Source organism: Pristiophorus japonicus, chromosome 19, assembly GCF_044704955.1.
Source record: "Pristiophorus japonicus isolate sPriJap1 chromosome 19, sPriJap1.hap1, whole genome shotgun sequence".
In the NCBI taxonomy this organism is placed as follows: Eukaryota; Metazoa; Chordata; class Chondrichthyes; family Pristiophoridae; genus Pristiophorus; species Pristiophorus japonicus.
Genome location: NC_091995.1, coordinates 13,473,857 through 13,487,810, shown reverse-complemented (window position 1 = coordinate 13,487,810; position 13,954 = coordinate 13,473,857). Strand labels below are relative to the sequence as shown.

Below are 13,954 nucleotides of genomic sequence, written 5' to 3'. Positions count from 1 at the left end.
CAGTTGAAGGCCCTTCTGCCACAGTAAACCCAGGGGCTGGAATCAGATCCCCCTCGGGCTGGAATCAGATCCCCCTCGGTCTGTACTTGTTCATCTGCTTGTATACATAGAGCACCATGTACTGAAAAATACCTGTGTTGTGCCATGCATAATGAAAGTCTCTGCACTGTTTAGTAACTTGTAAAGAAATGTAAATGTACCCTCACCTCTTCTGTGTACTGCTTTCATCTGCATTGTGCTACATGCAACGTGATTCGTGATCGGTATTGAAATGTATCCTGGAATGTAATGTAAACCTGTTCTTATCTGCTCCATGTAATACCCTTATTTGCACAGTACTACATGTAACATGATTTATGGATTGTACTAAACTGTACATTGAAATGAAATGTATAGTGCATTGTATGGAACTGCTGTCAGCATTCAAAAGAATTGTATGAAATTGCTGACCGCAAGGTACTGAACTATTTTCCAATGTAGTGTGATAATTTTATATGAATAAAGTATATTTTTGGAAAACAGAATAAGAATGTACACTGGGAATCCACCACATAATAACTTTGGACTCTAAATCATGTAATATTGAGCTCTAAGATGCACTATTGTGTTTATGGCAGTCTTAGGTTGACAGTGAAGGACTTGGCTGGGTGATACACGGTCAGGTCGACACTGGGTTCTGCGGAACAATTTGGCACAATTGCGATGGCAGTGTCCCTTTGTAGCTGTGGCATGCTGACCTTTGTAAATGTTAATAACGTGATATATTGATTTTCTGAATCCAATCAAAGGATCAAGATGTTTAGCATCTTGTTGGAGTTTGTTTGTATTGAAGTATTCTCCGCTTACAGATAAGAACCTGATTGTGAAGTGTTTAGTTTTGTACTTTGAGACTTGTAACATAAACTTGTTCACTGCTGGACTGATGTATTAAAAATCGAATAAATGTAATTATTTATTTATTTGTGGTGCTTTCTGCCAGTGAATCATTTTCTGAATACATTTTTTAATTTTCACACTGAACTATTGATCAGAATTTCTATGCTGTGCCACTGGAAAGAAATTGCCCACACAAGGTTTGACACCATCGCCTTTGGTTATTTCAATTCCGGTGCAATTGGGAAGAAAAAGGTTTGCAATTATATCATGCCTTTCGCGACCTTGCGAACAACCAAAGTGGTTTACAGCCAATGAAGAATCACTGTTTCTGAAATGAAGTCAATTCATAAAAATTAAAATTTTACAGAACTTCAAACTAAACTTCAGTTACCGATCAATTACACAAGAAAGATTTTGCTTGGCATAAATTACATGTTTATATATAGGAAAAATTAAGTCTCTCTTGTAACTTACAAAAGATATACAGCGCAGATACAGACCATTCGGCCCAACGTGTCCATGGTGATGTTTATGCCCCACTCTAGCCTCCTCCCCTCCCCTCTTTCGTCATCTATCAGCATAACCCTCTGTTCCCTTCTCCCTCATATGCTTATCTAGCTTCCCCTTAAATGTATCTATACTATTGGACACAACTGCTGCCTATGGTAGTGAGTTCTACACTCTAGGTAAATAGTTTTTTCTGAGTTCCCTACAGTCTCTGCCATACAGAGATTATTGTTTTCTACCCCAAAGACATGGTATGCTGAATGGATCTCCCTCCAGTCAATGCATTTACACAAGTGGAAGTGTGCCCTGCTGTCCGTATCCTAACTTGCATCAAGTCCCGTTCACCCATCACCCCTGTACTTGCTCCTCCATTGGCATCCGTGCCTTCAGCTGTCTGGGCTCCAAGGTCTGGAATTCCCTCCTTAAACCTCTCCGCCTCTCCTCTTTCTCATCCTTTAGACACTCCTTCAAACCTACCTCTTTGACCAAGCGTTTGGTCACCTGCCCTAATATATTTATGTGGCTCTGTCAAATGTTGTCCCTTAACGCTACTATGAAGTGCCTTGGGATATTTTACTACGTTAAAGGCGCTATATAAATACACGTTGTTGCCCTGGTCTAACATGCAATATATATGCAAGCATACCCTTGGCATATTATCATATGCTGTCTGCTGCTCAGAGGTTTAAAGCAAATCTATCCAGAACAACAGAAATCAACCTTATCAGATGGAAAATATTTATCCAATTTATTTGAGCTCTACAATCTCTAGGTACATTGCCGTTTCTGACTCAGAAGCATAGTGTGTCTTGTGAGCCTTCTCTGTCTCCTATTAAAACAGCCTCTGCTCTGTTTCTGCTCATCATCATCATCATCATAGGCGGTCCTTCGAAACAAGGATGACTTGCTTCCATGCCAAAAAAGGATGAGTTCACAGGTGTTTCAATGAAGGACCCGAACTACATCCTCGAGGATGGAAGATGCCTGTGCGTGGACTTTTTTAACGTGTGGTGGCCGTTGCACAGCAGCCACCACACGGGCTTGACAGAGCTAGGTCTTAGTCCAGTGGCAAGGATCACCCAAGACGACTGGAGACCTGCTCTGCTGCACGGACCTAGTGCGCACATATATCGCAGTGTGGGCTGGCCCGTGCTGCCTCTGTGCCCCTGGGCCCCGAACTCACGCCTCTCCTGGGCCCAGATCATGTTCCTCTCGAGTCTGTCGCCGCTCCTTCGCCACGACTTCAGCGCTCCTGCTGTACCTGTCCACGCTCCAATCACCGACCTCGACCTTGATGACGTCATTCTTCGCTGCCGTCGCCCCCCTGCACCAGCTTGCGCTGCTCCCTGGAGCTGTTTCTGCTAAAGGTAGGCTGAACGGCCACTCTCAAGACACCACGCAGTCCAGCAAGTTCCCTGCTCCGACAGCAGGTGGCGATGTTTCACTCTGCAAATGTTCACCAACAAATGCCCTCAATGTCAGCAGGCAATAAGCCAATTACACAACTCAATAGGTCCTGCTGCTTCAAGATTCCGAAAGACTTCTGAAGTCAGACTCTCGGAACTTAGCCATGGAATTCCCTCCCTATACCTCCCCACCTCTCAGTCACTTATTATTAGAGGATGCAAGTCTAGGTGTGGAAGAGCAATAAAGGGATCTTGGATACAAATACACAAGTCACTAAAAGTTGAGCAAGGTTAGCAAGGCAGCAAAAACCAAACCAAGCACTCGGTTATTTCTAGAGGTATTGAATTGAAAAGTAGGGAAGTTATGCTAAACCTGTATCGAACCTTAGTTAGACCACATTTGGAGTACTGCGTACAGTTCTGAGTAAAGTAAACGTAAAGATGTCTTACTGCAATTATATAGGGCCCTACTGAGACCATACCTAGAGTATTTTGGTCTCCTTACCTAAGGAAGGATATACTTCCAATGGAGCAAGTGCAATGAAGGTTCACCAGACTGATTCCTGGGATGGTAGGATTGTCCTATGAAGTGAAATCGAGTAGACTAGGCCGATATTCTCTCGAGTTTAGAAGAATGAGATCTCATTAAAACATACAAAATTCTTACAGGGCTTGACAGGGTAGATGCAGGGAGGATGTGTCCCCTGGGCTGGGGAGTCTAGAATCTTGACGAATCTTCTGGAATTTTTTGAGGATGTAACTAGCAGAGTGGACAAGGGAGAACCAGTGGATGTGGTGTACTTGGACTTTCAAAAGGCTTTTGACAAGGTCCCGCACAACAGATTGTTGTGCAAAATCAAAGCACATGGTATTGGGGGTAATATACTGACGTGGATAGAGAACTGGTTGGCAGACAGGAGGCAGAGAGTCGGGATAAAAGGGTCCTTTTCAGAATGGCAGGCAGTGACTAGTGGAGTGCCGCAGGGCTCAGTGCTGTGACCCCAGCTCTTTACAATATACATTAATGATTTAGATGAAGGAATTGAGTGTAATATCTCCAAGTTTGCAGATGACACTAAACTGGGTGGCGGTGTGAGCTGTGAGGAGGACGCTAAAAGACTGCAGGGTGACTTGGACAGGATAGGTGAGTGGGCAAATGCTTGGCAGATGAAGTATAATGTGGATAAATGTGAGGTTATCCACTTTGGGGGCAAAAACACAAAGGCAGAATATTATCTGAATGGCGGCAGATTAGGAAAAGGGGAGGTGCAACGAGACCTGGGTGTCATGGTTCATCAGACACTGATGAACCATGACACGCTGGTACAGCAGGCGGTAAAGAAGGCAAATGGTATGTTGGCCTTCATAGTTAGGGGATTTGAATATAGAAGCAGGGAGGTCTTAATGCAGTTGTACAGGGCCTTAGTGAGGCCTCACCTGGAATATTGTGTTCAGTTTTGGTCTCCTAGTCTGAGGAAGGACGTTCTTGCTATTGAGGGAGTGCAGCGAAGGTTCACCAGACTGATTCCAGAGATGGCTAGACTGTCATATGAGGAGGGGCTGGATCAACTGAGCCTTTATTCACTGGAGAGGGGATCTCATAGAAACATATAAGATTCTGACGGGACTGGACAGGTTAGATGCGGGAAGAATGTTCCCGATGTTGGGGAAGTCCAGAACCAGGGGACATAGTCTTAGGATAAGGGGTAGGCCATTTAGGACTGAGCTGAGGAGAAACTTCTTCACCCAGAGAGTTGTTAACCCGTGGAATTCCCTGCCACAGAGAGTTGTTGATGCCAGTTCATTGGATATATTCAAGAGGGAGTTAGATATGGCCCTTACAGTTAAGGGGATCAAGGGGTATGGAGAGAAAGCAGGAAAGGGATACTGAAGGAATGATCAGCCATGAACTTATTGACTGGCGGTGCAGGCTCGAAGGGCCGAATGGCCTACGCCTGCACCTATTTTCTATGTTTCTATGTTTCTAACCAGGGGTCACAGTCTCAGAATAAGGGGTCGGCCATTTAGGACTGAGATGAGGAGAAATGTCCTCACTCGGATAGTGGCAAATATTTGGAATTCTCTACTCCAGGGCTATGGATGCTCAGTCATTGAGTATATTCAAGATGGAGATCGATAGATTTTTGAATATTAAGGAAATCCAGGGATATGGGGATAGTGCAGGAAAGTGGAGTTGAGGTCGCGGGACGAATGGCCTACTCCTCCTCCTGTTTCTAATGTTCGTGTGTGTTAGAATTACAGAATTGTACAGCACAGGAGGCCATTTGGTCCATCGGCCAGTGCCGGCTCTTTGAAAGAGCTATTCACTGAGCCCCACTCTGTGGCCTATAATCAAGACTAAGATCGATAGATTTTTGGATATTAATGGAATCAAGGGATATGGGGATTGTGCCGGAAAATGGAGTTGAGGTCGAAGATCAGCCATCATCTTATTGAATGGCGGAGCAGGCTCGAGGGGCCAAATGACCTACTCCTGCTCCTAATTCTTATCTTCTTATGTTCTGGTCACTATATTATAAAAAGGATATAGAGGCACTGGAGAGGGTGCAGAGAAGATTTACAAGGGTGATACCAGAAATGCGAGGGTATACCTATCAGGAACAGGCAAGGTCTCTTTTCTCTTGAAAAAATAAGGCTGAGGGGTGACCTAATAGAGGTCTTTAAAGTTCTGAAAGATTTTGAAGAGTGGATACAGAGAGAAGAATGCAATCTTAGATGCGGGAAGAATGTTCCCGATGTTGGGGAAGTCCAGAACCAGGGGACACAGTCTTAGGATAAGGGGTAGGATATTTAGGACTGAGATGAGGAGAAACTTCTTCACTCAGAGAGTTGTTAACCTGTGGAATTCCCTGCCGCAGAGAGTTGTTGATGCCAGTTCATTGGATATATTCAAGAGGGAGTTAGATATGGCCCTTACGGCTAAAGGGATCAAGGGGTATGGAGAGAAAGCAGGAAAGGGGTACTGAGGTGAATGATCAGCCATGATCTTATTGAATGGTGGTGCAGGCTAGAAGGGCCGAATGGCCTACTCCAGCACCTATTTTCTATGTTTCTATGTTTCTGTGAATGTTTCCACTGTGGGGAAGAGAATAACTAGGGGCCATTAATATAACATAGTCACCAAGAAATCCAATTCTGAAGAAACTTCTTTACTCAAAGAGTGGTGAGAATGTGGAACTCGCTACCACAGGGAGCGGTTGTAGCAAATAATATAGATGCATTTAAGGGGAGGCTGGACAAGCACATGAGGGAGAAGGGAATAGAGGGCTATGCCGATAAATTTAGATGAGGAAAGTCATCGGTGGAAGTAGGCCTCCATCCTCTGTAAATCAATGGTCAGGGTCTCTTCGATGACGGACAGATTCGTGTTTTGTGTGGCCGAGGCAATGTCATCAGTGTATACAAACTTGCAGGACTCTGTTTCAGACCGATCACTGGTGTAAACGTTGAATAACATGGGTGCCAGGACAGAAGTTGTGTGTGCAGTACTGAGGGAGTGCTGCACTGTTGGAGGTGCCGTCTTTTGGATAAGACTTTAAATCAGGGCCCTGGCTATGCACTCAGCTGGATGTAAAAGATCCCATGGCACTCACTATTCGAAGGAGGACAGAGGAGTTCACCGTCATGTCCTGCGCAACATTTATCCCTCAAAAAACATCACTACAAAAACAAATTACCTACTCATTGCAGTTAGTGGGATCTTGCTGTGTGCAAATTGGCTGCTTTATTTCCATACTTTATTACAGTAACTACGCGTTGAAGAAGAATGAAAGAACTTGCATTAATATAATGCCTTTCATGAACTTAGAATGTCCCAAAGTGCTTTCTCCATGGTACCCTGGTCATTATATTTCCCTCAGTCAATGCCGCTAAAAAAAACACATTATCTGGTTATTATCGCATTGGTGTTTGTGGGATCTTGCTATGCGCAAATTGTTGCTGTGTTCCTTACATTACAGCAGTGACGACACTTCAAAGGTATTTCATTGGCTTCAAAGCGCTTTGGGACACCCTGGGATAGTGAACAATGCCGTATAAATGAAAGGTCTTTCTTTTTTAGAGGAGGCGAGCAAACTGGGGAAAAACACAAACGACTCATGTTATAAACAGAACCTGCTTCATGGGCGGGCAAAACGGAGGTTATAATTAAACCTTAGCTTTGACCATTTGGTGGTGGCTAAGTGAGGTAAACAACTTCACCAAGAAACTATGACAACAACAACTTGTATTTATATAGCGCCTTTAACGTAGTGAAACGTCCCGAGGCGCTTCACAGGAGTATTATGAGATTAAAAATTTGTCACCTAGCCAGATAAGTAGAAATTGGCACGGGTGACCAAAAGCTTGGTCAAAGAGGTATGTTTTAAGGAGCGTCTTGAAGGAGGAAAGAGAGGTAGCGAGGCGGAGAGGTTTAGGGAGGGAGTTCCAGAGCTTGGGGCCCAGGCAGCTGAAGGCATGGCCACCGATGATTGAGTGATTATAATCAGGGATGCTCAAGAGGTCAGAATTAGATGAGCGCAGACATCACGGGGAGGGGGGGAGTTGTGGGGCAGGAGTAGATTACAGAGATACGGAGGGGCGAGGCTATGGAGGGATTGTAAACAAGGATGAGAATTTTTAAATCTAGGCGTTGCTTAACCGGGAGCCAATTTAGGTCAGGGAGCACAGGGGATGATGGGTGAGCGGGACTTGGTGCAAGTTAGGATACGGGCAGCCTAATTTTGGATCACCTCTCCCATCTCCTCCCAACCGATCCATCTGCTTATGCTGGGGCCCTAGCACAACCTATAGTTGCCTGGGGTACAAGACACTTTAATCTGGATGATTGGTGGGTTTGAAATCCTGACAATGGTGGCTGAGGGAGGGGCGTGAGATTCCAACGTGAATTACAGGTGAGTCAGGAGACCCCACTAGCCCCCCCCCTCTCCTTCCCCCATCTCTCCGTGCAAGGTGTTCGGCAGTGTGTGAGATCCCAGACCCCCCACCCAATGCAGGACTGACTGGTAGTCTGGCATTTAAAGGGTTATGTGTGGGAGAATGCTATTAATAAACAGCACTTACCTCACCCTAGTGACTGCTGGGAAACTCTGTTGCTTAGCAATAGCACGGCCAAGGAGGTAATAGTCAATTGCATGTTTGTGGTGCTGCCTATCTCAAAGCCAAGCAGCGGATTGGCTGCGACGAACAGCATTTGGCTCCACCGCCCTCCAGCTGTGTACCCACGAGTGGATCCATCCACTCCAGTTTACTTTGGGCGGGACTTAATGCCGAATTTCAAAACTGTTGCACTCAGAGACAGTTGTTGCTGCGCTCAGCTCCAACCAAAGCCTATTGTCAATGTTTAGTGGAGACACAAAGGGGTCTGGCCAGTTCAGTATAGACCCCCGATGGCCGAGTGGCTCAAGAATAAACAGGAAGAACTTGCATTTTGTACGGTGCCTTTCATGACCTCAGGATGTCCCCAAAGCGCTTTACAGCCAAAGAAGTGCTTTTGGACTGCAGTCATCGATGTAATGTCGGAAACGCTGCTGCCAATTTGTGCACAGCAAGATCCCACAAACAGCAATGTGATCATGACCAGATAATTCAGTTTTGGTGATGTTGGGTTGAGGGATAAATATTGGCCCAAGACATCGGGTATAACTCCTCTGCTCTTCTTCGAAATAGTGCCATGAGATCTTTTACATCCACCTGAGAGGGAAGACAGGACCTTGGTTTAATGTCACAGCCGAAAGACGACACCAATATTTATCCTTGATCATTAAAAACAATCAGAATATCTGATAATGATCGCATAGCTGCTTGTGGGACCCTACTGTGCGCAAATTGGCTGCTGTGTTTTCCTACATTACAGCAGTGCCTACACTTCAAAATGTACTCGATTGCCTGTAAAGCTCTCTGGGACGTCCTGAGGTTGTGAAAGGCGCTATATAAACGCAACTTCTTTCTGTCCTTCATTTTCCACCTCCACAGATCAGGTGCACCCTGTTGCTCCCAGCTATGTGCCCAGGAGATTAATCTTCAATTGCTGGAGACTCCAGGCCAATCCTGGAGGTGTTGGCAACCCTCATTTCTCAGTTGAGAAGGTGCAGATCAAAATGCATGGTGAATTCCAGCCCTACTGGGAGATGGAGTATGCAGGTACAGCAAGTAATCAGGAAGGCAAGTGGAATCTTGGCCTTTATTGCAAGGGGGATGGAGTATAAAAGCAGGGAAGTCCTGCTACAACTGTACAGGGCATTGGTGAGACCACACCTGGAATACTGCGTACAGTCTTGGTCTCCGTATTTAAGGGGGGATATACTTGCATTGGAGGCAATTCAGAGACGGTTCACAAAATTGATTCCTGAGATAAAGCGGGTGTCTTATGAAGAAAGGTTGTGCAGGTTGGGCCTATGCTCATTGGAGTTCAGAAGAATAAGAAGTGATCTTATTGAAACATATAAGATTCTGAGGGGGCTTGACAGATTAGATGCAGAGAGAATGTTTCCCCTCGTGGGGGAATCTAGAACTAGGGGGCACAGTTTCAGAATAAGGGGCCGCCCATTTAAAACGGAGATGAGGAGGAATTTCTTCTCTCAGAGAGTCGTGAATCTTTGGAATTCTCTGCCCCAGAGAGCTGTGGAGGCTGGGTCATTGAATATATTTAAGGTGGATAGACAGATTGTTAAACGACAGGGGAGTCAAGGGTTATGGGGTGCGGGCAGGGAAGTGGAGTTGAGGCCAAGACCAGATCAGCCATGATCTTATTGAATGGCGGAGCAGGCTCGAGGGGCCAAATGGCCTACTCCTGCTCCTATTTCTGATGTTCTTATGTTGCTCATTGACCCTGCCAAAAGTCTGCAGCTCCAGGTGTGTCATTCACAGCTCCACAGTGTACGTATTTATGCCTGACAACAACATCATGAATGGAATCGTCTCTCCTCCCCCACTCTCACTCCCCTTGTCGCAGTCTGCCTCGTTCACTTCAAACTGACCATGGATTCTGTGAGACACAATCTCTCCTCATGCAGCCTCTGTGTTTGCCTCTTGTTTATATTCTCGGGGCTTTCAGATTCAGGTAAGGCAACAACAGCAAAAGGACATTGTAGTTATTTAGCTGCCTGCAATCACATGTAACCAGAAACAATACTGAAATAACTGCAACAAAAAAACGCCGTCGGGTTAGCTGAGATCGATACACTTGTTTAAACATTGATGCAAAATATTTTTGAAAACTGCAAGGTATATAATAAACAGGAGGAATGAGGCTGTCGTTTCGTCGGATGACTTGTTGCAAATAGAAATGTGTTTTGCAGTCACCGGCCAAGTGAATAATATTTAGTTTATCAAAGGAATTCACAGTTTTAAGGAACCTGCAGAATGGATTATCTTGGTCCGCAAGTAAGATCTACATTTCAGGCGATGCGAACGGATTCGAATTTGGAAAAGAAAAATCCTTATTTTAGTTTGTCAGGTTTGTAAATATTAAAAGCATCCCAACCTAAACTGTTTGGAGGAATGCGGTGGGAGCGCTCCCCGCTCTACCTGTAGATCAGTGCATGAAATGGGAATGGGAGGGGGGCCGTGTGTGTGAGGGAAGAGGTCACAAATAATCAATCAATCTTCCCGGAGGTTCACGCATGAGAAGGTCCGGGGTGTGGGCTTGCCTTGACTGACGTCTGTCTGTGGCAGCTAGGACCTCTGCCCTGGCACACCACTTGCCCACTTGCTGTAAGAGCTTCTGTCAGGGTGACCAGGGCTGCAAGGGTTAAATTACGAGGAGCGATCACACAAATTAGTCTTGTGTTCCCTGGCATATAGAAGGTCAAAGAACTGATTTGATCGAGACTTTTAGGATTTTGAAAGGAATTGACAGAGTAGATGGAGGGAAACTTTTTCCGCTGGTGGGTTGTGGCGAGGTGCGGAGAGTCAAGGACAAGGGGACATGACCTTCAATTCAGAACCAGGCCATTCTGAGAGAAGTTAGGAAGCACTTTTTCCACACAAATGGTGGTAAAAGTGTGGAATGTTCTCCCACAATAAGCAGTAGATAACATAAGAAATAGGAGCAGGAGTAAGCCAGATGGCCCCTCGAGCTTGCTCCGCCATTTAATGGCTGAACCGATCATGGACTCAGGTCCACTTCCCTGCCCCGCTCCACATAACCCCTTGTTCCCTTATTGGTGAAGAAATTGTCTATTTCTCTCTTAAATTTATTCAATGTCCCAGCTTCCACAGCTCTCTGAGGCAGTGAATTCCACAGATTCGCAACCCTCTGAGAGAAGAAATTCCTCCTCATCTCAGTTTTAAATGGGCGGACCTTTTTATATTCTAAGATTATGCCCTCTAGTTCTAGTCTCCCCCATCAGTGGAAATATCCTCTCTGCAGCCACCTTGTCAAGCCCCCTCATAATCTTATACGTTTCGATAAGATCACCTCTTATTCTTCTGAATTGCAATGAGTAGAGGCCCAACCTACTCAACCTTTCCTTATAAGTTAACCCCCTCATCTCCGGAATCAACCTAGTGAACCTTCTCTGAGCTGCCTCCAAAGCAAGTATATCCTTTCGTAAATATGGAAACCAAAACTGTACGCAGTATTCCAGGTGTGGCCTCACCAATACCCAATAGCAAGACTTCCCTGCTTTTATACTCCATCCCCTATGCAATAAAGGCCAAGATTCCATTGGCCTTCCTGATCACTTGCTGCATCTGCATTCTAACCTTTGGTGTTTTTCATGCTAGTTCAATTAATAATTTTAAACCAGAGATTACTAGACTTTTGCTAACCAAGGCTATTAAGGGTTATAGGGCCAAGTCGGAGGGGTGGGTGGTTGAGGGAGGAGGGGGGGGGTGTGAATGGAGTTAGGATACAGATCAGCCATGATTTAATCCAATGGCAGAACAGACTCAAGGGGCTGAATGGCCTCTTCCTGTTTCTATGTTCCTATGCTAGGAAACGTTGTCTGTGGGTTTGTTGCGTGTTACACTGGGAGTCTATCAACAGGAATGTCACACTGGGGCGAGGGGAGGGAATTAGCGATCGTGTTTTGGACGCTGGTTGCGCAAAATGGGGAATGATGGGATAGGACACTGGCAACAGCTCTGATCCAGGAATATTCTGATTTGAGTGAACGGATTCACAGATGTATACTTCGGTCTAAGAACAAGTCCAGAGACCTGAGCACATAATCTAGAGCTGACTCTCTCCCTGCGGGACTGAGAGAGCACTACACTGTCAAATAAGATGTTAAAGCGAGGCTCCGTCTGCCCTCTCAGGTGGTTATAAAAGATCCCACAGCACTATTTTGAAGAAGAGCAGGGGAGTTATCTCCAGTGTCCTGGGCCAATATTTATCCCTCCACCAGCAACATTAAAACAGATTGTCTGATCATTATCACATTGCTGGTTGTGGGAGCTTGCTGTGTGCAAATTGACTGCCTTGTTTTTATTACATTACAACAGTGACTACACTCCAAAAAGTACTTCCTTGGCTGTAGAGCACTTTTGGACATCCTGAGGTCATGCAATGACATGTATAAATTCAAGTCTTTCTTTAATTCAGTCATGAATTCTCCACCCAATGGTGATCTTTACATGGACTTGGTAATTTTACTGTGTTTTTTCCCCTCCCTTCAATTCAGTGATGTATAATGGTTATGGTACTGAAATAAATAACCCAGAAGGTTGAGAGTTCAAATCCTGCCATAGTGAGTTGAGAAATTAAATCTGCTAAATTCTGGCCTGGTGCTAGGAGAAATGAAAAACCCAACTAGTTCACCGACAGAACGAACTTGCATTTATATAGCGCCTTTCATGACCTCAGGACGTCCCAAAGTGCTTTACAGCCAATAAGATACTTTTGAAGTATGTTTTCACTGTTGCAGTGTAGGAGAACACAATAACAATAACTTGCATTTATATAGTGCCTTTAACACAGTAAAATGTCCCATGGTGCCTCACAGGAGAGTTACCAGACAAAAACTTGACACTGAGCCAAAGAAGGAGCCATTATGTCAGCTGACCAAAAGCTTGGTCAAAGAGGTAGGTTATAAGCAATGCCTTAAAGGAGGAGAGAGAGCGGTGAAGAGGTTTGGGAGGGAGCTCCAGAACTCAGAGACTAGACGGCTAAAGGCATGGCCACCAATGATGGAGCGAAGGAAGTGGTGGATACACAAGAGGCCAGAGTTGGTACACAGCAGCCAATTTGCTCACAGCAAGGTCCCACAAATGCCAACGAGCTAACTAGCATATTATTTCATTTTTGGTGGTGTTGGTTGAGGGATAAATGTTTGCCAGCACACTGGGGAGAGCTTCCTCTGCTCTCCTTCGGAATAGCGCCGTGGGATCTGTGACGAATAAGCTGCCGCCTTTCACAATCTACACTCACACACAGAAAAAGGACCATTTGACGAAATAAAAATTTGGAATGACAGCCTTGGATCTGTAACCCATCATGACACACGCCTTCAGAAGAGGAGGTGAATTTATTTTAAACAAACTGACTTCAGTATTTAGATTCCATGATTTGATGACTCATTGTAAACATAAACTGTTATTTTCGCTCAACAGATCTAAGTAACTATTTTTCTATCCACTGCTGTCTCCCCACCCCCCCAACCCGCACCACTCCCCACCCCCACCTATAGGTGCTGACGCATGCTGCAGTATGAGCTCAGGGGTGCCAAGTGATGGTGGACTGGCCCTATGGGAAATTGGGAGATTTCCAGAGTGCCCTCCCAGGAGTGTCTCCCCAGTGCTATATTATCAGTGCCCCTCTTTCCCGTGAGAATTCCGTCCTTTCCTGGGAACCAGTCTGCCAGGGGGCCCTCTCTAGCAGGGGGCTGGAGCAGTATTGACCATGTTCTTATCCACTGGATGTGGGCAATGCCGTCAAGGCCGCAATTCTTGTCAAGGCCGCAATTCTTGCCAATGCCAAATTCAAAAACTTGGGCCTTCTTCAGGCTGATACTCCAGTGCTGAGGGAGTGCTGCACTGTCAGAGGTGCCGTCGTTAAGCTGGGACGTTAAACCGAGGCCCCATCTGCCTGCTGGGGTGAACGTAAAAGATCCCATGGCACTATTTGGAAGAAGAGCAGGGGAGTTCTCTAAATATTTATCCCTCAATCAACATCACTAAAAAAACAGATGATTCAGTCATTA

At 45.3% G+C, this 13,954-nt stretch overlaps 1 protein-coding gene across 1 annotated transcript in view; it reads left to right on the top strand.

The window, feature by feature from the left end:
- Positions 1-2,677: 2,677 nt before the first annotated feature.
- LOC139230121 (neural proliferation differentiation and control protein 1-like) overlaps positions 2,678-13,954 on the top strand; it is a 66,071-nt gene continuing 54,794 nt past the window's right edge. The window contains exons 1-3 of the mRNA XM_070861963.1: positions 2,678-2,750; positions 8,784-8,951; positions 9,763-9,870. Of these exons, the coding sequence (XP_070718064.1) occupies positions 2,678-2,750; positions 8,784-8,951; positions 9,763-9,870 (349 nt within the window). The remainder of the gene's footprint in view (positions 2,751-8,783; positions 8,952-9,762; positions 9,871-13,954) is intronic.